Source organism: Lissotriton vulgaris, chromosome 9, assembly GCF_964263255.1.
Source record: "Lissotriton vulgaris chromosome 9, aLisVul1.2, whole genome shotgun sequence".
NCBI lineage: Eukaryota > Metazoa > Chordata > Amphibia > Caudata > Salamandridae > Lissotriton > Lissotriton vulgaris.
The window spans coordinates 237,499,125-237,526,429 of NC_141697.1; the positions used below are offsets into that span (position 1 = coordinate 237,499,125).

Here is a 27,305-nt window from a genome sequence, read left to right on the forward strand (position 1 = left end):
CCGTTTTCCTTTGGCCTTAGACTACTTCTGGTCCTGAAGAAATGGGTGTTCTGCTACTTCTGAAAATGTTTCTGCCGTTGTATTTAGCACATTCTATGTATTTTCATTGCCACAAGTTGATGAATACCTGCTCTCAAACTATGTTTCTTTTCTTTGCTAAAAATGTTCATTCTTCAATTAAAAAATGAATATTTCACTAGAAACACTTCGGTGTCATCACCAAGCAGAGGTCGAACTTTTCAATAGCAGAAGAAAACTTGCATTATGTAAACATGTTGCACCAATGTAATTTTTGTTCAAACACAACATCAATTCAAATATTAATTCAATCCAACATTGTCTTTTTAATTTCCAGCACAAAAGCAGAAGCAGGTAAGATATTGTACAGTTTACTTTCTAAGATGGTGTACATTTTCTAAAATGAAAACTCAAACAGATTCAAATGGTGCCATTTACCTTCACTCTACAGTGGGTAAAATGATTCAATAGGAGAGTAGATTTTGACACAACTTCCGACTGCAGATTTTCACCTAAGTGTAGACTTGAGTGTCTCCATCCTCTGAAATCAAGGAGTGGAGACGTCTAATACTGAATTTACAAGTTTAGAGCTCCTACTAGTAACTTTCCATACATAGGTGGAGCTTTTGGCACCTGGGCAGAGATATTCCTAAGGGAAGAATAGCGAAAACTTTTAAAGTTTAATTGAAAAAAGATACATTTATTTTTATTTTTCTTCACAAAGGTTTTTTTGGGTTTTTGCTGTCAAGGTTATATACATACACATTATAGCTCAGGATAATTTGCGTTTCTGTATACCCATAAGAAGAAACCAAGTAAAACATGTTAAACATAAATACTTGCATAGTAAGCCCCTGACACCCCCTAAAATTAAATTTTAATTGAAACTACAAACATAAAATAATTAAAACAATTATTTATAACCAAATAAAATACAATGTTACAGGACATTAACTCATAATTTGTGTATTATTTTTAAGTTTTATTTATCATTTTTAATACACTTATGACATACATAGAAGCCAGGAGTGGGAAAGAAATATGTACTAAAGAAAATTTGACAATAGTGGAAAGACCTGCCCAATAATGTTTTCATCATTGCAACATATACTGCACATTTGAGCATCCCATACCACAAGGAAAAAACAACAGGTAAGCAAAGAGGTATTGCTCCCCACAAGCATGGTGGAAGAATGTGAGCGCTCAACAACAGACAACAAAGGCCTGTGCACCTATGTCAGGGGGCAAGCCATGGCAGCAAGGTGTTAGTACTAGTCAGAAAGTCCTTGAAGACTTGGATCTTTGGAACCTTAGATACCTTCTGCTCATCTCTCATATAAGTGAGGGACCTGTCCTCCTTTCCCTCTCCCGCACAGCACCAGGATGCTCTTTTCGGACTGATAGTTGTGCATTCGAAATAACCAAAACAAATGAATAACGTCGTCAAAGGTGAGGCTTCAAAGCCATTCATCAACTATCAGCTGCCCCAATGTAGAGCAATCTTGCATTTGGCCAGCAGAAGAGCCATCGCGGAAAACCTACAGGCCGCCTTAGGAACATCATGCACATAGCCCAATAACACAAGAAGTGGAATGGGCGTCACAGTAAACTCCACCATTAGGGAGAGTTGGGCAAACACAGCAATCCAAAACTCACCAATGTGAGTACATGCCCAGGTCATGTAGGCAAAGTGAGGTATCAATATCACAGCACCTAGTACAGTGTGAGAACCTGGAGGGTTCCAGGTTAGCCAAAAGACTAGGTGTAGTGTAAGTGCATCTGAGGAATTTAAAGTGAATCAATTTATGTCTGTGGTTGGGAGAAATCAATTTGGTTTGTAGGCAGCAAAACTACCATATTTTATCTGGCACAGGACGTTCTTAGTCACACTCCCACAGGTCTCTGAGACAGCTATCTCTTAAAGGGAGTAGGGTTAAGCTGGCACAATAGAGTACAGAAACTAAGTATTCGCCATCTGCGTGTTCAATCAATGTGGTGAAAGGAACGAACTCAGCAGGGGCATGAGGATAAGTAGAGAGCTGTGAGTGCAGTGAGCTATATATTAGCCTCAGAACAAAGTGGTCCATAGGGGTAGCCCTAGCAAAATGCATGCTTCCATCATGTGAGAGAACATTTCAACTCAACCCAGATCAACTTAAACAACAACAAGCAACAAGCTCTTCAGCATTGCAAAAAATGTGTTTGTAAGAGTGGCAGGGGTATTAAAAAAATAGATACAAAAATGAGGGAGCACACTATTTTGACAATGGCGATGTGGCCCGCCATGGACAGAGGCAGACTAATCCAACCTCAATCTGTTATTAGGCATTCGAATGCCTGTCCGCAGTTAAGATGCAGGACCTGTACCTTGTTGCGGTGTACATGGATGCCAATATATTTAAACGTTTCCTCGCACCACAGAAGTGGGTATTTGCACGATGTGGGAGTTGTAGCTGCACTAAGCAGGAATAGCTCAGACTTTCCCCAGTTTATTTGGAGTCCAGAGGACTGATCAAATATTGTAATCTTGCAAATGAGAGGGGCCAAATTTTCCGTGGGGTGTCGCACAAACAGTAAGATGTCATCGGCAAATAATGAAAATAGCAAGGGGTCAGTCATGAACTGTAGGCCTTGGTGGAGGTGCATCTCTTGCAGTTGCTCAACCAAGAGGTCCATAGCTAATATGAATAATAGGGATGATAGAGAAGAGCCCTGCATCCCTCTTGTAATCAGAAATGGTGTGGTAATTGAACCACTGGCCCGAATGTGATCCACACGGTGAGAGTAAAGAAGCATGATAAGGGAAGTGAATCTATCTGGAAGGCCCACTTTCCGCAACGTAGTGAGCAAAAAAGGCCATTCAGGGGAGTCAGAGGCCTTCTCCGCATCAAGAAGTGCCATAGCAGCTGGAACGGGAAGGGAGACTCCATTAGGGACTGAAAACAAAGTGCGCAGGAGGGATGCAAGTATGTTAGCCAAAATCCTATTATCAAAGTTCAACAGTGAAAGAGGCCTGTAAGATTGAGCGTGTAGGGGGTCATTGCCAGGCTTGGAGGGAGGACGATTACAGCTTTGTGTAGTGATGGGGGTGGGGTGCAAACCTCCAATGACTCATCAAACATGTCTTGAAAGTGGGATGCGAGGAGGTGCTTGTATGTTTTATAAAACACCCCATAAGCCCATCCAGGCAGGGGACCTTGGAGCCATCCAGGGAGTTATAACTTTGATGACCTCGTCAGCCGTGATTGACTCACTGAGTTAATAGGGGTGATAGGGGGTACAAGTGATGTACCACTATGTTGAAAGATCCCAGAAGTGTGAGTGTAGAGACCCCAAAAAGAGTGACATGGCACCAGGGCGAAATGCCTATGTTAGTGCACGCACTGCAGCCAACCGAGGGCCCAGTTGATGCTCCAGAACACAGCCGGCTCTGGGAAATATGAAAGAAATAGATATCCTCCACTACAGCATGTACGAGTGCTGCGGCATCTGTCCCGGGCCCCGACTTGAGAGAGGTCAGAAAGCCCCACACAGGTACCCTGCAGCAGGGCCTAGGTCAGAGCAAAGAAGCACAGCACTGCGAAGGTGAGCAGGGGCTGTTAATGGAGGGGCACAGCAGCACAACTCAATCAATCAATCAATCAATCAATCATTTATAAAGCGCACTGCATACCCGCGAGGGTCACAAGGCGCTCGGGAGGGGGGCACTACTAATTGAACAGCCAGGTCTTGAGTATCCTCCTGAAGGTCAGCAGGGCTTGGGTCTGTTGTAGTCTCAGTGGGAGGGTGTTACATGTCTTGGTGGCGAGGTGGGAGAAGGATCTCCCGCCGGTGGTTGTTCTTCGTAAGCGCGGGACGGTGGCGCATGAGAGGTCGACGGAGCGTAGCTGGCGATTGGGGATGTAGGAGAGCCGTCTGTTGAGGTAGACTGGGCCGGACTTGTGGATTGCTTTGTGTGCATGGACGAGGAGCTTGAAGGATATCCTCTTGTTGACGAGGAGTCAGTGCATGTTTTTCAAGTGGGGGTGATGTGGCCGTGTCGTAGTACGTCAAGGATCAGTCGTGCTGAGGTGTTTTGGATGCGTTGTAGCCGTTTGATGAGCTTGGTCGGGGTTCCCGCGTAGAGGGCGTTTCCGTAATTAAGTCTGCTGCTGACGAGGGCCTGGGTGACTGTCTTTCTTGTACCTGTTCGGGATCCATCTTTAGATCTTGCGGAGCATGCGGAGGGTGTTGAAGCAGGAGGAGGAGACGGCATTGACTTGCTTGGTCACTGAGAGCGTTGAGTCGAGGATGATTCCCAGGTTGTGTGCATGGTCGGTGGGTGTCGGGGCTGCCCCCAGTGCAGTCGGCCACCAGGAGTCGTCCTAGGCTGAAGGGTTGGAGCCGAGGATGAGGACCTCCGTCTTGTCCAAGTTCAGCTTCAGACGGCTGATCTTCATCCAGTCGGCGACGGCCTTCATTCCTTCGTGGAAGTTGGCAGTGATGGGGTCCTTTATGAGGGAGAGGATCAGTTGAGTGTTGTCGGCGTAGGAGATTATGTTGAGGTTGTGCTGGTGGGTGACGAGTGCGAGCGGGGCCATGTAAATGTTGAACAGTGTCGGGCGGAGGGAGGATCCCTGGGGTATGCGGCAGATGATCTCAGAGGCTTTGGAATGGAATGGGGGAGGCGGACGCTCTGGGTTCTGCCGGAGAGGAAGGAGTTGGTCCACTCCAGAGCCTTGTCTCGGATCCCTGCGGCGTACAGGCGTGCGTGTAGTGTGCGGTGGCAGACGGTGTCGAAGGCGCCGGAGAGGTCTAGGAGGATGAGTGCTGCGGTCTCACCTTTGTCCAGCAGGGTCCTGATGTCATCGGTGGCATCGATGAGGGCAGTCTCGGTCCTGTGGTTACTCCGGAACCCTGACTGGGAAGGGTCCAGGGTTCTGTTTTCTTCGAGGTATCGGGTTAGCTGTCTGTTGATGATTTTCTCGATGACATTGGCCGGAAAGGGGAGCAGAGAGATGGGCCGGAAGTTCTTGAGGTCTCTTGGGTCTGCCTTAGGATTTTTGAGTAGGGCGTTGATCTCTGCGTGTTTCCAGCTCTCTGGGAAGGTCGCGGTCTTGAGGGAGAGATTGATGACGTTGTGCAGGTGGGGTGCGATGGATCTGCTTGCTTTGTTGAAGACGTGGTGCGGGAATGGATCTGATGGAGTGGATTGTGCTCATGGTCTTGATGGTGTCATCGACGCTCACGCTGGCCCAGGCTAGCAGGGGGTCATGGTCGATGGTGTGCAGAGGGTCTATTGCCCAGAACAGACCCTGTTCTGGGCAGAAAACCTGTGGCCCAGCACAAAATGTCCCAAGGGTCCCACGCGGTTGAGGAAAGAGGCAGCACACAGCAACAGGCAACGGGCCAGCAGGATCCCAGGTGGGCAAAGGCGAGATCACAGGCAGCAACTGGGAGGAGGGAGAAAGGCATACCAGCCGTGCTGTCCCTAGGATACAGAGGGCAGTTGGGGCTGGGACTCCGGCAGTCCAGGAATGCTGCTTTAGGCGCCGGTGGGCAGGCCCACTACTCCGTCCCCAGCTGGAAGGTTGGGCAGAGACAGCCATCAATATAGGCTGCAATGTAGGCCAGTAGCCTGGCCAGCAGCCCACAAGGCTCCGAGCAGCGCCAGCGAGAAGGAGCCAGGCCGAAAAGACTGCTTCTCCAAACAAGGGAGGATGGTCGGTGCTCAAGGGAATCCTACAGTCTGAAGGGGGCATCACAGTTTAGTCATGGTCTCAGCCCAATATAGCCGCCAATTTTACTGAATAAAGGTAGACGGGCCGAGGGCAGGCCAGCTCTTCTACACAGGCATCAGGCAGAGGTGGGAGAGGTGCGCAGGCCCAGCATCAGCAACAGCAAGTAAGGAACAGTCAATGGTTTATGGGTAAGCATGGGCGGAAAATCCGTTCCGCTCACGGAATTCGGCGGATTTTAGGTAAATTCGCAATCCGCAAGATTCACAAATTTCCAGCAAAATCCGCGAACGAAAATCCGCGAACGGGGATTGGGTCAAAAGTTCAAGCTGACTTTTGTAACTCTTTTAGAATGGCACCAGCAAGCTGCCTGAGCCATTCTAAAATAGTTACAAAAGTCAGCTTCAACAGGAAGCTCTAATAGATAAAGTAAAGCAGGTGCTGCTCAAATTCAGTTACACAATCATTAATCACCCCCAAACTTGGAGTGAATAATGATTGTGTAACTCAATTTGATCTTCAACTGGAGCACCTGCTTTACTTTATCTATTAGTGCTTCCTGTTGAAGCTATTTCTAGCTATTTTAGAATGGCGCTGGCAGCTTGCCGGCGCCATTCTAAGTGGGGCTGAGGGCAGAAGGGCACAAAAGTGGGACAGAGGGCAGAAGGGGGCAAAAAATGAGTGGGGCAAAGGGCAGAAGGGCACAGAAACAAGTGGTACAGAGGGCAGATGGAATAAAAAACAAGAGGGTGGCAGTGATTAAGCAGGCAAACAAAAAAAGTGAAATTGCAAAGCGCCTCGCGAACACCCGCGAACACGCAAAGCGCATCGCGAACGCCCGCGAACACGCACAAATAAAAATATCCGCAAATTCGCAAATTGCCAATTCGCAAAATTCGCCCATGCTTATATATGGGCCCGAGTATCAGCCACAGGCCTCTTGCTCACCCCCAGTCCCTGTCACCACGGGGCCTCTGAGGCTCAAGTCGGGTTACCCGCCACGCAGAGCAGCACACCACCTCCTCCTTCATTCCAATCCTGCAAATTTTCATTGTGGGCAGTGCTGCTCCATCTTGATGGGGGTCGCCACTCCTACGATGGCTGCGGATGGCGGGACAAAATCCATATCGGGAGGAAGTCGGAGGCTGGACCTTCAGCGCTGTGCAGCCATCTTGGGTGCCGGCATAGACATGCCCCCACATTCTTTATTTTATAAATATTATCTTTTACCAAAATAAAAAAAATCCTATCCTTAAGTAGCTTTTTTATCTGTAATAAATATTTAAGAAATTAAATAATAAATATGTTTAACTAATGTAAATTATTTTTTAATTTTAAAACAAGTTTAAAAATAAAATAAAATCTTTTTTTATATAAGGTAAATTGTAAATAATAAAATATTCAAGTATCCATTTTGTATATTTGTTAACACTCAATTATTTTTTTAATTGAAAAGTTGAAATAATGTAATTGTTTTGACATCATTTCCCATGGGTAGTTATTTTAGGTCACAGTCCGCATTTGTTTCTATGGGGGTGTGTTGCAGTATCAGTTACTGGCCATTTGTGATGCTTACTCCAAGGGTGGGCTGGAATACATTTAATTCTGTTTTGTGGCCTTTTGTAATTTAGTAAGTTTAGAAGGGAAGTTTGTGGATGGCTATGGTCTTACTCTTTTGTGAATGTGCATTTGTATTTGCATGTATATGCCTGATTGTTCTTTATATTTTCCTAAACCCCTCCTATTAAGGAGCAGATATTCCCTTTTTTCCAACCATTACTCCTTGTCCCTCACACATTTACCCCTAAATCATACACTTACATGTTCAGAGATCTCTGCCACGCTGGCGGAGATCTTCTCATAGAAAAGATCAGAGAGGCAGAAGCGGAGGTCTCATAGTGTAGGAAGCGTACATTAGAAATAGCATTTTGTAGAATGTGAGTACTATCACTGTAGTGCTACTACACATACTACAGAATGCAGTTTGTTAATAGGCATCAGTGTCTGTAATGACCTGAAGGAGGGTGGTCATCATAAGTGGGACACTGAAAGATCAGCACACCCAGAAGAAAGACTCAAGGCCTTATGATGACTTTGGCAGTCTTCAGCTGGGATCCCCACTGCCACGGTCCCAGGAGGCACCAAATGGCTAAACCCAAAAAAATGCAAAATTTCTAAAAGTGGCATTTTCAGAATTGCAATTTAAAAAAAAATCCGACCTTACCATAAATTAGTGATTTTAAATTGTGATTCCAGTGACATCAAACTTGGGGTCTTATCTGTTTCCAATTGGAATTAGTGAGGTAGTGTGGCTCACTGGTTAGAGGCGGCAGACCCGAGAGCAGAGGACGGCCCAGGACCAGGGTTCGATTCCCGGCGCGGCAGGTTTCAGTACCAGCGTCAGCGGACTCGATAATTCTCTCGCCTCGGTGCCCACCCTGATCAGCGATCACACTCAGCAACTCTGGGCATTAGCTTGCCTCATCTTCATTAACGGCCCCACCAGACTGCCGGGGATGCCTGGTCTCACCCTGGAGATACCCATTAAGGGACCATCTCTCAGGGAAGCCAGGAAGGGTTTCGCAGCGGTCAAAGCGCGGAGATACTCCCCCGGGAGTGATTCTAGCGCTATATAAACACGCAAATTAAAAAATTAAATTAAATTACTCTTATAAAATGTAATACGGTAATTGCATAGTTAAACTCTGGAAGAGATAGGCCTTGCAGTGGTAAAAAACACATTTACAAAAAAGGGTTTTTTCACTACCAGGATATGTAAAACATAAAAGTACGCCCTACTTTTTAAAGACACTGCACCTTGCCCTTGGTCTGTGTAGGGCCTACCTTACAAACGACCTACATGTATAAAAATAAAAGTTTGGGCCTGGCAAGAAGTTTAACTAGACAGGTCGACATGGCAGTTTAAAACTGTACACACAGGCTCTGCAGTGCCTGGCGTGAGATGTTTAAAGAACTTCTTGAGTGGGTGGCACAAACAGTGCTGCAGGCCCACTAGCAGCATTTAATGTACAGGCTCTGGGCACATGTAGTGCACTTTACTAGGGAGTTATCAGTAAATTAGAGATGCCAGTTGTGGATAAACCAATGTTACCATGTTTAGGGAAAGAGCACAAACACTTTAGCACTTTGTCAGCAGTGGTAAAGGGCTCAGAATCAAAAGGCCAGCAAAGACAAAGTCAGCAAAAACAAAAGATCTGAAGGTAAAATGTTTGGAGAAACCACCCCAAGGATGCCCCAGATCTAACAACCACCTTATGGCCGAGATGCCCACCAGATGCCATGGGTTGCATTGAGACATTCGGATAAATATGTAAAGGGTGACTTAAGGATGTCAAGAATGACAATTTAGGTCAAGAATGCTTTTAGAGATGAAGTGTGCTCGCTAGATATCTTACATGTCAGTTGTCCACTGTATATGAAAGGTGTAGAGAAGATATCAGAGATGACAACATTAAATACAAGAGATGCCCACCATACACATATGCACATGCAGATCAATATAAACACAGAGAAAAAAACATCTACACTGCATCGTATATCCAACATTTTCTCCCACATTTTGCTTTACTAGTTGTCACTTGCAGATGTTTTTGAGATGCTCACTCTGATGCTCAGAAGCATGATATAGCTTGGCCCCAGAGGGGATCAGAGATTTAAAAAAAATAGACACACCCAAACAAATGGCTAAGTGCTGCAGAGCCTGCCTTGGGCTACAAAGCAGGAGGGCTGCAGGCTGCTTTTCTGACTCCTGGACTGGAGTTGGTGAAGTGTCCGTACTGTCCCAGGAGAATTCAATAGGGGGCTTTTGTGCTCTGCTAAACTGTTGTCAAGGCTTACTGCAAAGTTGGAGAGATCTGAGTATTTCACGACTGCCTTGCCCGTACCCATGCCTTCAAACACGCAAATAGGCTTGTGAATTTAGTGTCAAATTGAAGTTATGGTGTGCATGGGGGAGGGGTGGAGAAGGGCATTATTGTCTGTGAAATTCAGCCGTTAGAATATAATAGAGCACTACAGCAACCACCTCCTTCCTTCTTTTTCTGGTGGGTTCTACCTTAATTACCCCAATAGAGGAGATGTCCTAGCTTACAATGTATATTTCAGGTAACAACTTTCTTCTTACACTTCAACTAAAGCCTGAGCATCGTGAACATAAAGGCCACAAACAACCCACCAGGTATAAGGCATGATACCCCTTAGACTAATACCTCTACTAGAACAGGAGGAACAGGACTAAGACGCAGTGCTGCAATTAGTATTTGTGTCCACAGGGAGGGGCAGTGCAAAGCAATAGAGATCTGCATCTCAGGAACTTGGGTACATTTTCAAAGTGCTCAGTCTATGGAGACAAGGTTTGCCATTTCACAAGTGCCCTTAAATAGTATGCTAGGGCCATCACATCAGGTGGGATGTTAAATATCCTCTTGATGATGATAGTATGGTGTATGGTACCACGCACAAGCTTTGGTTATATACAGTAACATTAAAAAAGCATTGCATGACCACTGTCTTTAATTTAAGGAGAAGCCTGTTCATACATAATTAGCTCCATTTGTTATGGAATGGTCAGGGCCCACAACAGTATCACAGCGGAGATTATTTTACTGTGAAATAATGTCCCGCTAATACCCATATTACACAGCCTTCTTCTGAAACCTCCACTCTTCTTGAAGCACAAATATGTTATGGGAGCCCAACGTACCACACATACAATATTGAGGTGCAAGGGTTTTATAGAGCACCCACAGATCTACCTCTCTGTGACCATGAATGAACATGGTGAAACTGTTGGGAGGAAAAGTAGGTTGACCACTGGCAGTCTGCAAAATACCCCATTCATTGAATAATGTGCTGTGTTTGGTGGTCCCGCCTTCAGCCTATTTAGCCTAATAAATATGTAGTTTAACAGAGTATCCTAAGAATCTTATTATTCTGTCTGACAGGTTTCATTTTTACTACCATCCATATCACATAACAAAGGGTTTAGTTGGCTGGATGTAGCCAAATGGGAGAGCCCATTAGGTCCTGACAAGAGCCCTGTGACAAGCTTGCACAGCATTGGAGGGCAGGAAACTCTTGACCACGAACATGAGATAAAGGAGCTGTTCTTATTCTCTGTGTATCCCATCAGTATCTTCGACTCGGTATACACAGGGATGAACATAGAGAAAAGAAAAGCAAATGTCCTTCATTTAAGACACATTTAAATTATAGTGACCTTTCTTGCCTACAAAACAAGTGCCCATGCTAAGAGCTGTGGATGAGCCCACCGAGCAAACACTTGCTGGCAAGGAAGCATCTGTGGGATGAAGCAATCCAAAATTGTCATTTTGATTACAAAGCACACTTAGTATTTTTAACACATTTTCCTTCAGCACAGTCTTTAAAGCTCAATGCCCAGTGTACCAGAGTGTGAAAAATAAGGTGCCCACTGTTTGCTTATTTTGAGAGGGATTTCCTGTCGGCATTATGAAGTTGATTCCTAAATAAGCATATTTCTAACAAAATGCCACATCAGCCCATAGGGTGCAGCCTCTAGTTGCCAATCCTCCATGGCCTTTATGCTCATCCCCGATTTACCAATATTCCCATTACTCCAATAGTCAATAGTGCTGCTACTCCAACAGCCAGTATTGCTCACTCCCATTGGCCAGATGCTTAGCCAATATCTGCCATTAGTGCTTTTTCATCAAACCCAATAATTCTCATCCCTCAATAGATTGTGCTGTGCAGATATCAACAGATCATATTGGTCATCAGTAGATATTTTCATTTCTGAAACATCTAGTTTTGTTATATTCTGTCAGCTAGTATTGTCACTCCCCATCAGCAGTCATTATTCATCCTGGAGAAGTGTGGCTCACTGGTTAGAAGCGGCAGACCCTGAAGCAGAGGTCGGCCCGGGACCAGGGTTCAATTCCCGATGCGGCAGGGTCTTGGGTTCAATGTCTGCAGACTCGATAATTCCCGCCTAGGTGCCTACGCTAACCATGGGTCCCACTCTGCAACTCTGGGCATTAGCTTGCTTAATCTCCACAACGGCCCCTTCAGCGCCGGGGATGCCTGGCTTCACCTTGGGGGTGCCCAGGAGAGACCATCTCACAGGGAAAGCCAGGACGGGTTCCCCAGCGGTATACAGTGCCAGGAGGTAACAGTGCACTTTACAAGTATACATACATTTACATTTACATTTAGGCTAGTCTTGCTCATCCACCATCAAGCAATGTGGCTAAAACTACATCCTCCAGAATTGCAATATTCCAGCTAGTATTGCTCATCCTCCCCATCAGCCTGTATTTCTTATCTAACATCCACCAGCATTCCCAGTACTCCAGCCAGCATTGTTCATCCTAGCTGCCAGTATTGCTCATTCACCATCCGCAAGTATTGCCAATGCTTAAGCCAGTATTGTTCATCCCCATCAGCCAGTATTACATAACTACCTTCCACCAGTAATGTCAATATGCCACCCAATATTGCTCACCCACCATCTGTGCATATTGCCTGTACTCCAGCCTGTATTACGCATCTCTTATTAGCCTGTATTGCTTATTCCCAAATTAATAGTATTGATCTTCCCAAATCAATTAGTATTGCTCACCCCACATCAATGATGTTCGTGCAACTGAAAATTCCAAACAAAGCACACAGTGGAGTAGCGTAGACTGGAGCTGCTTGGAGTGTAATAGTGTTGATTGGGGTGGCATAGAGTGGAGTGGCATAAAATTAAATAGGGTAAAGTGGAGAGGCCTATAGTGGGGTGCTGGAGAATGTAGTGGCATACAATGGAATAGCCTATAGTGCACTGGCACACACTGAAGTGGTGTAAAATGGAGTGGCATGCAATGGAATAGCATAGAGTCTAGTGGTTTAAACTGAAGTGGCGTACAATACAATAGTGGGGAGGAGTGGAGTGTTCTATACTGGAGTGGTGGACACTGTAGTAGCGTACAGTGGAGTGGCATACCGTACAATAGTGAATAGTGGATTGGAGTAGAGTGAAATGGCATTCATTGGAATAATGTTGATTGGAGTGGTGCACAGTCTAGTGCATAGAGTGGAGTCGTATACAGTGGAATAGCGCAGAATGGAGTGGCATAGAGTGTAGTGTAGTACAGAGGAATAGCATGGAGTGGAGTGGTATGAAATGGTGTGGCATATATTATAGTAGTATACAGTAGAGTACCATACAGTGAACTAGCATGGAGTGGATTGGCATGCAGTTGAGTGGCATACATTGCAGTAGTGTACAGTGGAGTGGTGAACATTGTTGTGATGTAGAGTGTCATAGAATAGAGTGGAATAGCATAGAGTGGAATGGTGTAGAGTGGTGTGTTTAGATTGGAACAGCATGGTGTGCAGTAGCATGCAGAGTTGGGAAAAGCGGAGTGCTGTACATTGGACTAGCATAAATAATAGTGGCTTAGAGTGTTGTTGCACACACAGGAATAGCGTATAATGCATTGTCAGAGTGAAGTGGGGCTCAGTGAAGTGGCGTACCCTGGAGGGGTGTACAATTGAATGGCACAGAGTGGAGTGGAACAGAGTGGAGTTGAGTACAGTGGAATAGCAGAAAGTAGAATGGTTTTGTTGACTTAGCCCTTCCTGCAGGGTCATCCTGAAACATTTTGCCTTCTGGTCCTGTTTTCATAACCCATTTGCGTTGGCTTTTTGGACTCTGCACACTTTACCACTGCTAACCCGTGCTAAACTGCTTGTGCTCTCTCCTTTAAACATGTTATAATTGACTTTCACCCATTTGGCACATGTATTTTCTTGTAAGTCCCCAGGAAAGTGACACTCAATGTACCCAGGGCCTGTACATTAAGTGCTATTAGTGGGTCCACAGCATTTATTGTGCTCCCCACTTAAGTAGACCTTTCAAACATGTCTCAGACCTGCCATTGCAGCCTGTGTGCGCTGTTTTAAATTGCCATTGTGACCTAGCAAAATAAACCTTTTGCCAGCCCCAAACTTAGTGGGCCTACCGCATGGTGGACAGGGCGCAGTATATTTAAAAAGGTGGACATGTACTTAATTTTTTTAACATGTGCTGGTAGTTAATGTAGTGTGGTAACTGAGGTTTTATCTGTAGCCCCTTGGATGCCTTCTAACAATACCGTCTATAGACACTTCGGATACAAATAAATTAATCAAAACATCCCAGTTTTGAAAAAGCATCAACAAGGAAAAGGGGCTGATATGATCCCAGTTTTCCTTCTGTTCCTGCCACTGTCTTTGTGATCTCTCAAGCCAGGTGTCGCAAAGGCAGTGCCAGAAGTTGCAAGGATCAAGCCAGGGGTTGTAGCTGTGACCCCTGGTGACCCCTAAATGACTGCCATTGCTATTTGCATATTAGAGTGCATCTTAAACATTGAGCAGCAATTTTAAGTGTAAAGCCATTTTCGTGATTCGCAAACTGTGGTTTTACAGGCGCAAAAAACTGAACGCAAACTTTTCCTAGCAAGTAAATCTTTTACTGAGAATGAGATGTGGGAAAGCCCTCAAAGATTGGGAGCATTCTAAAATATATGTCATTGTGGCTATTCACAAACATTTCCTCAGCCAACTTCTACCCTAGGAAAAGGTCAGAGATTTACAAGAGCATTAGTAAATCCATTCCAGGATGGGAACAGTGGCGTCTCCTACGCTAAGGTGGAGGAGCATTCCCCCACTGCTCATAGAGCAGTGTAAAAGGAAAAATAAAATGATCATAACAGAAATTATTATCATTTTATTTTTAGTATTTTCCAGTCAGGTTAGGGCAGGGCGGGGCTGTGTTCCTGTAATGTTGAGGAAGGAGGAGTGATTACTGCCCTTTAAAAAAAAGTAATGTTTATTGACATCTTCAAAACATTTATATCACAACTGCACGATTTTTATCACCTTTGTAACCATTTGCCTCTTTTGGCTCAACAAGCATGCACAACATAACAACATCAGTGTATATCTTACACATGAATGTCTGACAAAATGTTGATATACAAAATATCGGCATACAAAAATTTCGCAACAAAAATATCGATGTCAACGATATCAACATCATATCTTCAATAAGGTAAGTACAAAAATATTGAGAAAAAAAATATCGATGTCAAAAGTATTGTAATTAAAATATATTGTTTTTTTAGTTGAAAAAAAATATGTAAAATAAAATAAATAATACTTATAAATGTAATAAACATAGTTAAAAATATGTTATAATATTTAAAATTAATAATTAATATACATCATTTAAAAAAATGAATTACACATATACATATAATACATAATATACACTTACTTAATAATACCTTTTAATAATTATTATAATAACTTATAAATAATAAAAAACATTATTAATTAAAAATACATCTATATACATAAAATATTAATATAAATACAAATAGATAACAATTTAAAACAAATTTAAAAAAGTAAGGAAATGTTGGATAGCGTAGGGGTAAAAATTACTATTCCAACTCCAAAGAGTACAACAGTAGGGAAACTCTTGGATAGCGTAAGGGTAATAATTACTATTCCAACTCCAGTGAGTGCAACAGTAGGGAAGTGTTAGATAGCGTAGGGGTAAAAATTACTATTCCCACTCCAAAGAGTGCAACAGTAGGGAAAGTGTTGGATAGCGTGGGGGTAAAAATTACTATTTCCACTCCAAAGACTGCAACAGTAGGGAAAGTGTTGGATAACGTAGGGGTAAAAATTACTATTCCCACTCCAAAAAGTACAACAGTAGGGAAAGTGTCGGATAGCGTAGGGGTAAAAATTACTATTCCAACTCTAGAGAGTGCAACTGTAGGGAAAGTATCGGATAGCGTAGGGGTAAAAATCACTATTTCCACTCCAAAGAGTGCAACAGTAGGGAAAGTATTGGAAAGCGTGGCCATCCTGTTGCCATAGGTATTCCCTCAGTGGTTACCATATGTCTTTTGGGCAAGATGTCATGGCCTGGAGTTCTGCGAATAGCTCACTTGTGGAGTCACTGTGCATCATGCTCTTAACCTAGCTTTTGACCATGGGTTTCTGTTCACTGCCCCATCGCATGACTATTTCACGCTAAGCCAGGAGCATTGCCATTGTTATGAATCTGTGCATTCTCTTGGGTATCTTGTCTGCATAACCTAGTAAGGTTATTAATGGGGAGCGAGTCAGATGTAGCTCAGTCATCTGTTGCTCCTCCCTTAATATGTCATGCCAGTATGAAGCTATTATGGTGCACGTCGATGTCATGTGTGTGAATGAAGCAGCGTGTAAGTTACATTTAGTACAGTGTCCAAATCTAGTGTTGTCTATATGGACCATCTGCCATGGCGTGATGTAGGCCATTTTTAGGATGCTAAAATGAATCAGTGTATGTCTATGGTTGCCGGAGACTAGCTTTGTTTGTTTGCAGCAACTTTTCCAAATTTTGTCAGCGAGTGGTTGCCCCCTCATTGACTGCTCAAGTGTCCCTTACTTTGGTGTTATGCTGTGGCATGAGCGCCAAACAGGCTTTGTATAATCGGGACATGATGTGCTCTCCACTGTGGTCTGTAATTACTAGTGTAGGCGGTGTGAGTTCCTTTGATTCGATGGGATAAGTGGGTATATTATCTCTAAGCGCTCCCTGTCAATGGGCTAGGATAAAGTGGTCCATGTACAAAGCTGTTAAAAACCGGGGGTCTTCTGTGCGGGAGAATGCATGTCCATTAGGGAACAAGTCACCAATGGTACTTCTACCCAATCGCTAAAGGGTGCATCTAGTTAGCATGTGTAATGTAGGGGAGAGCTATGGGTTGGCAATTATTGATAGCATTGGAGATTACAGCGTTGTCTCTTCTAATTTTCTAATTTGCCGCATTCATGCCCAGCACGTATTGTACACTGTTTGAATGCCGTGGGGGTCTCGTGACAACCAGTTGGCAACAGTGAGTTTAATGGGGTAGGGTCGGCCAAGTCCCTCTCCAGCTTCGCGTGTGGCACACATGCGTCAGGGTGGTACCAGAGCCAGGAGCAGCACACTGTGACACCAAGTAATACAGTTGTACATCAGGCAACCCAAATCATTCCCTTTCATATGGCAAAGTCAGTGTGTTCCAGCTTACTGTGTGTTGTTTCCCACCCCACACCAGTTTTATCAATAACATACATATCTGCATGAAGAATGCATTCGTAAGTGGAATGGGAATGTTTTGGAAAAGGTAGAGCAGACGGGGTAGAACCACCATCTTGATAATGGCTATGTGCCACGCCATGGACAGTGGCAATTAAATCCAATGCTCCACCTGTGTTTGTAGTTTTTCCATTGCTGGGCTATAATTCAGTCTAAGTATCCGCTCCTTGTCCCTGTGGAGGTGTATGCCTAAGTATTTGTTCTCTGTCTCGCACCACTGGATTGGGAACTCCCCACATGCCCTGTTATGTACTTCTGGTACAAAAGGGGGTGGTGATGGACGGAGCATCTGAGCCAATCAAACACTCACACCCAGTCAACAGATCTCGGTTTAATCCATCACCATTCTTTAGCCCACTCTGCCACCCCAGTTCAGACATGGCCATATGCAAATCAGTCTGACCCTCTGCCTCATGGGAACAGTCCAGCCCGAACTACCAAGCCATGCCTTCCCTGGACTGGATTCAAGCTTCCTAGGACCGGTTTCTGGCATTACAGCCGTCTTCAGCCAGGCTTGCTTGAATCCAGTGGCAAAGTGAGCAAGGGACTCACGTCTAAGCATACCCTGCCAACTTATGGCGAACAAAGCGGTACAAAAAGGGGTGCTGATGGACGGAGCTTCTGAACCAATGAAACACTCACACCCAGTCAACAGATCTGGGTTTAATCCATCACTGTTCTTTAGCCCACTCTGCCACCCCAGTTCAGACATGGCCATATGCAAATCAGTCCGACCCTGTGCCTCATGGGAACAGTTCAGCCCGCACTGCCAAGCCATGCCTTCCCTGGAGCGGATTTAAGCTTCCTAGGACCGGTTTATGGCATTACAGCCGTCTTCAGCCAGGCTTGCTTGAATCCAGTGGCAAAGTGAGCAAGGGACTCGCGTCTGAGCATACCCTGCCAATTTATGGCGAACAAAGCGGTACAAAAGCCCAAAACCGGTGAAAGCCCGAAACCGGTCCTTGGATGCTTTTTACCAGTCCAGGGAGGACCTGGCTTGGCAGTTCGGGCTGGACTGTTCCCATGGGGCACAGGGTCAAGACTGATTTGCATATGGCTGGGTTCAAACTGGATTGGCATGGTGAGCAAAAAAACGATGGATTTAGGCCCAAATCTCTGTACTGGGGTGAATGTATGACAGACATTGTTCTGCATTCTGTCCATCACCTGTTGTTTTTGCATTTGTCACCCCGAGTGGAACAGGTATGCTCAGACGTGAGTCCCGTGCTCTCCATGCCACTGGAATCAAGCTATCCAGGCTGATGAGGGCTGAAAGCCTGAAACCGGTCCTTGGATGCTTGTTTCCAGTCCAGGGAAGACCAGGCTTGGCAGTTCGGGCTGGACTGTTCCCATGGGGCACTGGGTAAAGACTGATTTGCATATGGCTGGGTTTAAACTGGAATGGCATGGTGAGCAAAAAAACGATGGATTTAGGCCCAGATCTCTGTACTGAGGTGAAAGTATGACATTGTTCTGCATTCTGTCCATCACCTGTTGTTTTTGCTGTTATGTACTTCCATCAATGGTAATATCTCTGATGTTTCCCAATTGATATGGGGCCCAGACAAAGTCCCAAACCTTTCAATTTCCACCAGTATTAGTGGGAGATTAGTGGCTGGCAATCTAACGTACAGTACCACATCATCAGCATATAAGGTTACCAGCAGCGGGCCATGCTTAAACAGAAGCCCACTATTCAGATGTCTTTTTGCAAGTAACGAATCAAAGGGTCCATTGCGATTATGAACAATAATGGGGATAATGGACAACCCTGTCTTGTGCCTTGAGATATAGGGAAAGGCTCCATGATTGTGCTGTCATACCAGATATGGGCTCAAGGTGCAACATACAGCAGTTTGATTAATGCAATGAAGCCCTTCAGTATGCCCATTTTGTCCAGTACTGCGCGCAAAAAGGGCCACTCCACCAAATCAATGCTTTTTAAGCATCCAAAAAGGCAACATCCGTCTGGACTTTTGGGTCTATTCTGTTGACTACCCAGAAGAAGGTCCTCAAGTTTAGAGCTGTGGACCTATGTTTTATAAATCAGGTCTGCTAGTGCTATAAGCCGCTCCATAAGTAGGACCAGCCGAGTGGGCAGCATCTTGGCTAATATTTTGTAATCGAAGTTTAGCAATGAGAGCGGGCGGTATGAGACACATGTTTCCGGATCCTTTCCTGGTTTCGGTATATGGATAATTACCGCCTCTCTGAACGAGGGGGGTAGAGTTCCCTTGTCCAGCACCTCCGCATATAGCTCAAGGAGGTTGGGGGCCAAGACAGTTTTATAGGCTTTGTAGAAGGTTCCGGGAAATCCATCTAGGCTGAGAGCTTTGAAACCATCCATGTCGTCTATGGCCTGCTCTATCTCATTGGTGGAGAAGGGTTTGCTTAGGAATTGTTGATGGGCATCAGGTAGCCAGACCATAGCTATCTCATTTAGGTATGTCTTAATTTCCCCCTGACTGTCGATGGCTCTCATAGTGTAAAGGTCAGTGTATTATTGCAGTAGTGCTTGCCCTGTGGCTGAAGTACCAGTTGCCGCCGTGCCATCTTGTCTCTGCGACTTGGTTAGGCAGCTTTGGCTGCCATCTGGTCAGATTATTCATGTGAGTGTGCCCCCAGAGCACTCTCCCTCCCCTTACTGTCTGGCTTTCATGTATTTTTCTAAGTAGTAGGCTTCCCGCTCTGCAGCTTCAGCATGTTCTGCAAGCAAGTCCACTCTACGGCTCAAATATGTAGGGCCTTCTCCATCCCCTCCCACCATATTTTCCCTGCCTAGTTTAGTATGCTCACCCTCTAATTTTGCAAGGCTGCGTCTCAGAACTCCAGTGTGGGTAGTAATCCAGATCCCTCTGATACACACCTTAAAGGTGTCCCACAGGACTGCCTGTGATTAAACTGATCATGTGTTGTGGGCAAAGTATTTCACTACTGCAGTGCGCAGTTCGGCCTTGAAGACTGTGTATCGCAGCGCCATGGTGGGAAATCGCCACTATCTTTCAAAGCCTTCCTCTCCCGGGACGTGTATTGTTAGGAGCACTGGAGAGTGGTCGAACAGCGCGTGAGGTAGATGTGTGACTGATTGGACCCATGGTATAGCTGAATTCGATAGCAACCAATAGTCCAGTCTCGTCCATGTATTGTATTGCTGCTCATAATGTGTGTAATCTGTGCCTCGGTGCAAATGCCTCCAGGCGGTGTAAGGCATCTATGGAGTCTATCTGAGACTGTAAGTTGTGTAAAAGGCTTGGTCATCTGTGTTCAGGGAATAAGCATTAGCTAGAAGGATCTCATGACCCACCAGTCTTCCCACTACCATAATAAAGCGTCCCTCTGTATCGGTAACTGAGGAGGTATGTACATAAGGCAATGTTTTATTTTTCAAAATTGCCACTCAACGAGTGTCAGAACTATAACTCGAAAAAAAGCAGTGGGGTCCCCAGGAGGTTGCAAATCTAGGTTGGTGGGCTGGTGAGAGGTGTGTTTCCTGCAAGTAAACAATATCAGCTTTGTGCTGTTGCATGTATTGGAGCACCTGCCTACCCTTTTTCTGATTGTTGAGACCCATCATATTCCACGTCAACAGGGTTACTGTCATGCAGCGACAGGTGTCTACCCGATGTGTCATTGTTGATGCGTTAGTAAATAGTGTAGCGTCTGCGAGCCTTTAGCGCAATGTGCTGTTACGACCATAGAAAACAGAACAATAACGTCCAACATTCGAACTCCTACTTTACCCCCCCACCCCACTCAAACCTAGTAGCTGTCTGCTAGGTTTACTCTCTTTACCTTGTAGAATAAACTGTTCATTCATACTGTGCCAACGTGGCGAACAACCCCAATCGAATGTCATTGTGAAACCACTGTGGGGTTGGCAATGCCACATGGTCCCCCCACGCATCCGTTCTCTTTATAAATCTAGCCCAACTGTGTCCTCATCCGAGCTTATACGTTATTGTCCAACATTTGAACAATATTTCAATGTACAGTTCCTGTAGAGTTCAGTGCTTACAGCTTCGTCGCTGGAATAGGTTCTCAGTTCAATCAAATTGGAACTCAGCTGGCTGAGAAAAGATCCGCGTTTGCACCCGATTGGGCACCCTGTGAGGCTATGCCAGGAGAGGCTCCACAGTTCAAATCATTCCTCTGGAATACTGCTTGCAAACGCTCAGTACATCCATAGGATTGTCGAACACCCTTGTTTTCCCGTTGACGTCAACTTTGAGTCATGCAGGGTATAACATCCCGTAACGCAGGCCCAAGTTATGTAGTATGGTTTTCAGTCCCGTGAATCTGCGTCTGGCTTCCTGCACGAGCCCGGTGAAGTCTGGATAGATGGAAATGGTTGATCCCTGCAAAGACAAATTTCCCACTTCCCTGGCGAGTCGTAGCACTGTGTCCTGGTCTTTGAAGTTCAGGAGCCTAGCCATGATGGGTCTCGTGGGCAGCCAGGGTTGGGTCTCTGCCCCAGTGTTCTATGTGCACACTTTACTATGAACCTTGAGGGAAATTGCTTCGGCTCCGAACAACTCTGTCAGCAGTCTCTCGGTGAACTGATCGAGCCTTCCCATGTTGGTGAAATCGGGCACACCCATTATGCGCATGTTGTTTCTGCAACTTTTGGCTTCCAAATCTTCATTTTTAGTGCCAACTGTCTTCATGACTCTTTCCAGCGGCTCAATCCATTTTGTTGCCTGAGCTATGCCATGCTTAAGGTCCTATGTACGCCAGTCTGCTACGTCTAATAGGGCCTTGTGGCTGTGCATGCGCTCACCCAGACCATCAAGTCGTTTGTCCAGGGGGTCAAACCGATTGTCTACCATCTTGAAGCCTGACCTTAGCTCCAGCAGCAGGGCATTAGTGTCTGGCAGGGTTGTCCTTCCCTTGTGCACCGGAGGATGCGCTTTCTGCCATTGTGCTGGCTTGTGCGATGCCTTGGTCCTTTGGTGCATCAAATTTCAGTTGCAGCTGTTTGCTGTCTCTACGCGTCATCCCCTCCGGGTGTAAATTGCTGCCTCAGGCCATGCCTCAGTGCGTGTGCGGCAGTGTGCTTATTGAAATGCGTGAGCGGCTGTGTGGAGTTGTCACAGGCTAAGCATGCACTAGGGGCCTCAATTGTGGGACAGTGCAGTTCCACTCTTCTTTGTAATGCATGGAGAATAGTTCATGTGCGCCCTGTCGCGCTGCAGATCAGCTCTGCCCCCAGCTCACTCCTTAGGGCCTCCAATTCTAAGAGCGTCGCTCTCCTAACCCCCGTGGGTCTTACACCTCAGTGCACAGCGGGTGGCCTCTCGCCTGCCGGTGCATCGCAGCTCTCGAATCAGAGAGGTGGGTGTGGTCTGCACACTTACCGATCACTGCATGCTCCTGCAGACCGATTCTGAATGTGGCAGTTCAGTTGATGTTACGCCCTGGAAAGAGCCTGCCGCACCCCAGGTGTCATGTTGCTTGCGGCCGCTTTCATCGTCAAACAGGCTTTGGAGCAACTCTGTGGGGCGCAATTGGGATCATGTGGTGCTCCGATGTTCCGACTTGCGATCCACTGCTGTTTTCAGGCATTTGCATGGTTTTGATGCCGCTTTTCATGCACGATGCACAGGGGTTCTATGGAGCTTCAGTCCAAGTGCCCATTGCAGTAGCTGGTCAGGTGACGCCCCCTAGTTACTGTACCTTAAGTGCACATGACTGTTTGCCTGCCCATCTTAGACTGGCCAAACAGTCATGCGCACTTTGCATGTCCTCCACCAGGCTGGAATGCACTGCCTGGGTGGAGAACATGCACAGGCTGTCAGTCCCTGTCTGAGCGCCGAACCACAGTGCTCATATCAGTTGCGAGGCTGCTGCCATGGTGACAGCAGCATTGTGATTGAATTTGGGAAGCTGGTTGCTGTACGGAGCCAGCAAAACAACAAGGATGAAGAAGAGGCTGCGGCTGGTTAAGGGCGACGAGCAGGTAAATCTTTTTTTTCTAACCCTCCCTGCCCTTGCCCCCCCACCACCGTTACCTATAAGTCGCCACTGGATGTGTATAGGAATAGAGCAATACTTCTACAAACGGCTGGAAATGTAGGCATAAGGGCTTCTCACAAAGGAGAAATATTCTCCCAATGGGCACAAAAAACTTTGAAAGTGCAGATGCTTTCATGCGAGACAGTTGCCTGTGTGGAATTGTATACTATGCATATGTATGGATGTAGAACTACTTTCTCATATTAGTAAACAAGAAACCACAAATATCTTCTGCCTCACATGTGTACTCCTGAAAACCTTAGTGAATTACCAAAAATGACATGTTTACTCCAATGTAAATAATAATATCCTCAACTGAGTTATAAGAGTTGTTTTAATATCTGTCATACTTTGCACTTTCAGTACTATTAAGTAACATTCATAATATTCTTGCAACGGAAATACATAAACAGGAGAAACTTAGCTTCTAGATACATTGAAATTAGTAAATAACAGAAAGTACATGCAACCATTTACAGCTCTTTCTATTATTTAATAAGTGTTGTCAGAGCTGCTTTTCCCTTCTGCACCCTTGTGAGCATAATAGGCTCAGCGTTGAGGACACAGCACCCATAAATGATCTGCTTAGATCTATGGTACCTTATGTGATTTCGGATCTCATTGACCAGGGCATCAATTGTGTCATCAATGGCAACATTTTTGATGTTGCAAAACTTGGAAAATAGTTGTTGTGCTTAAAACGGTGTAACCTGTTTATGGGAATATGAAATTAAAAAACATGAAAAACTAAAAGAAAAACCTTTCATGTCATTTAACTGTTCATACCCTGCATGTAGATGTATGAAAATGGTATTCTCTTACATGCTGTTACCCTTCCCAAATTCAGGGCCAGTACTACATTAAGACAAGTAGGGGCATTTGCATTACTGTGCCATCACAATATGCCATTTGAGAGTGCTGAATTATACCAAGAGATCTCACAAATTACAGTTTTGCTACAGGAGAGGGAGCCCCAAAGTAGGAAAATATCATTTTAACTAAAGCTCTGAGAATCCTTGCCCTAGAACTGCCGAAATGTGCTGAAATTGGTGTGGTTCGAATGAGACACATGCTTGTTCTTTAAAGGTTCTGTATTGTGCATGTCATTACGTCACTGATCACCCGATAAACATGATGATTGTGCATTCCTCATGCCCATTGTGGATGCTTCTATTTGTTAAATAACTGGGCTTTACACTAAACAGATTTCATTTGTTTTAGTGAACCATAAACTGACCATCTCTCTATCTTGTTTTCTTTATTTTCTCACTAGGGAAAAGAATGTGAAGGAACGGGTGGAGTTCGAAAAGACCTCCTCAGACAAAAGCAAGACCATGGACAAGACAAAGAACAAGATAAGGGCCATGGCCATCAAGAAGGACAAGGAATCAGTCCAGGCAAAGAAAAAGACCATGGAGCAGGCCAACGTCATGGCCAAGAACATGGGCAAGAAGGAGTTCGAGGAACATGCCAAGGAGTAGCACAGGGACATGGTCAGGGAAAAAATGAAGGATGTGACCAGGGAAAAGACGAGGGTTATGGACATGGGAAAGACCAGGGGAAAGACCAGGGACATGGTCGGGGAAAAGCTGACCAGATGCAAGGCCATGGAGACAAAGTAGGAAAGGGCCAAGCAGATGACAAGGGTAAGGGTCAAGAACATGAACAAGAAGGAAAGTGCCAGGGTAAAGACAAGGGTCAAAAGCAGGGAAAGTAACTAAGGCAATTTCTAAGAAGGGAAAGTGACAAGTGATCCAGAAAACAAAAGCCTTCATCTATCAATGCATGTTGTACCACGTAGGCATTCAACATGCCTCTCTTCAATTAAACAGCCTTAAAACTGTGCAATCCTGTTCTATCTTGGTATTAAGATTTGAGATTGTTAAAATGAATACAGTTGCAATGTATACTTTAAAATAAATGCATGACTCAATAATCACCTCATCAGTGCATTTTGTGCAAAAAATACATTATCATTGATTTGCAAAAACATTCTTTCTACAATGATGCAGAGCAATACAGAAAAGAATTGCATTGTCAACTCATGGAACATATTGCTTACTTTTTAAGATGGGCTTAACTTCCTTTCAGTAGTCCAGAAAACTAAGACTCATCAAAACCAGATCTACCTGGATGATTTTCATCCACACCATGGTTCCCTTCAAGCGGTTTCGAAGACAATGCTTTTGATTTGAGAGAAATTTAGTTTTATGGCTTCTGTCTCTCTCATCACTGGATCAAAATATACTCTTAAATCCATAGGTCGTGGACATGATATAAGTGCAGCCAATTCAAACTCATGCACACATAAAAAGCCCATACTCAACACAGGACCAGAATACCTGAACAGCTGCTTACACTTTCATCGACCCACCAGACACCTAGCTCTGTCTCACTCTCACTCAAGCACATTCCTGTATACACAAGAGATAAACTAAAGCTTGCTCATTCTCCTACATTGCACCCAAAATATGGAGCAACCTCCTTCAACACATCAGAGCCTCCTCCACACTTCTTGAGTTCCTCAAGAAGCTGAGGACCTTGCTCTTCATATAAAAACCTTAGGGACCACAAGCCTATGCATCTACCCAAGTGCCTAGATAACCTCTTGGGTGGTTGGTGTGCTAAATAGATCAATATAACATGTAACGTGGTGGGCTTCTGTGGCCTTAGTAACTCCCTTATTTTCTCCACCAACAGTGTCATGCAATGCAGGATGAAATGGTAAGAATGTAGCAGTATTCAAATAGAATATATAAGGAAAGCGATGTAAAAATAACAAGACAAGCTCAAAAAGGGAGTAAGTCAAACAGAAAGAATAGAGAAAGAGAGAGATGTGTAAGAAATTGAGCTGCTTAGTGTATTTTTCATTATATTTCTTCGTTATGGACTTCTGGGTTCTTGCCACATCCTGCGGAAAGATCTCTGTTGAAACACTGCCAAAAATCAATCAATCAATAAATCAATCAGGACATTTGTTAAGCGTGCTACATACCAGTGAGGGTCTCAAGGTGCTGGGGGGTAAGTTGGTGGGGAGGGTGTTCCAGGTCTTGGTGGCGAGGTGGGAGAAGGATCTGCTGCCAGCGGTCGTTCTTCGGGTGCGGGGGACGGTGCAAAAACTGAATGCCTTTTTCTTGAAATACAGCCATGCTATTGTAGCATTGATTGGACTGCTTCTTATGGCCTCAAACTTCCAATTGAAAATAGAAAGATATCACTAGCTTATTGTAAGGCAACATTAAATTACTAGGGCACCCTACATGTTCCATTTGGAAAAGTTTGAAATTGTAGAGCATTATATTTTTTCCATACTTCATAATATATGTCATGCATCTTAGAGCGCTTTCTCGACCGCTAACAGTTGCAGTACTCCTCTTTCATAAGGCCGAATTTGGATCCTAACAATCTATCCAATTTTCGCCCTATCTCGCTGCTTCCATGGATGAGTAAGTTGCTGGAGAGGCATATCAACAAAGCATTAGGGGAATATTTGGAATCCAACAAATTGCTTCAGGTCTCCCAAACAGGGTTTCGCCCACAACATGGCACTGAGACCGCTCTTCTAGCGGTCACGGAGGCAGCGAGAGCCATAATGGACCAAGGTGGTAAAACAGCCATCATACTCTTGGACCTCAGTGCCGCGTTCGACACTGTGAACCATGCCACATTATTACATCGCTTGAGTGGCTTGGGAGTGTCGGGCGCGGCCCTGTTGTGGCTGACCTCCTTTTTGGAGGAACGCGTCTTCCAGGTATTTGAGGGCGAGGTGACATCATCAAAACATCTTCTCAGCTGTGGGGTTCCTCAGGGCTCCTCCCTGAGCCCCACGCTGTTTAATGTTTATATGCAGCCTTTGGAGAAGATCGTTCTCCCCTTTGGTGTGCGGATTGTCACCTACGCTGACGACACTCAACTCGTGGTCTCTTTGGACCACGAGGGGGGTTCGTCGAACACTTTGGGTCCATGTCTGGAGGCTGTAGCTGGGTGGATGCAACTCTCCCACCTCAAGCTCAATGGGGAGAAGACCGAGATCATGGTGCTTGGTAATTCCTCCCCTACCTCCTTCCTGGATGATTGGCCTCTGTGTCTCGGTACTCCCCCCCCTCCTAAAGAGCAGATAAAGAGTCTGGGAGTCTGGTTGGACAGAGCGCTAGACTTCTCGTCCCAAGCTACTATCACTGCCTCGGTATGCATAGGGCTAATGAAAATGCTCCGGAAAGTGCTACCTCTGCTCCCATTCCAGGCGAGGAGGGTCATGGTCCAGGCCCTGATTCTCTCCCGCCTGGACTACGGAAATGTTTTATATCTTGGGGCCCCGGCAACAGTGACAAAAAAACTTCAGGTCACTCAAAACTGCGCCGCCCGCCTACTGTTTAATGTCCCTTGCT

General features: G+C 45.2%; 1 protein-coding gene across 1 annotated transcript in view; it reads left to right on the forward strand.

The window, feature by feature from the left end:
* Window positions 1-24,853, forward strand: part of LOC147689890 (uncharacterized) — a 30,698-nt gene extending 5,845 nt beyond the window's left edge. The window contains exons 3-4 of the mRNA XM_086937396.1: window positions 356-372; window positions 24,191-24,853. Of these exons, the coding sequence (XP_086793522.1) occupies window positions 356-372; window positions 24,191-24,634 (461 nt within the window). The 3' untranslated portion in view covers window positions 24,635-24,853. The remainder of the gene's footprint in view (window positions 1-355; window positions 373-24,190) is intronic.
* Window positions 24,854-27,305: the final 2,452 nt, after the last annotated feature.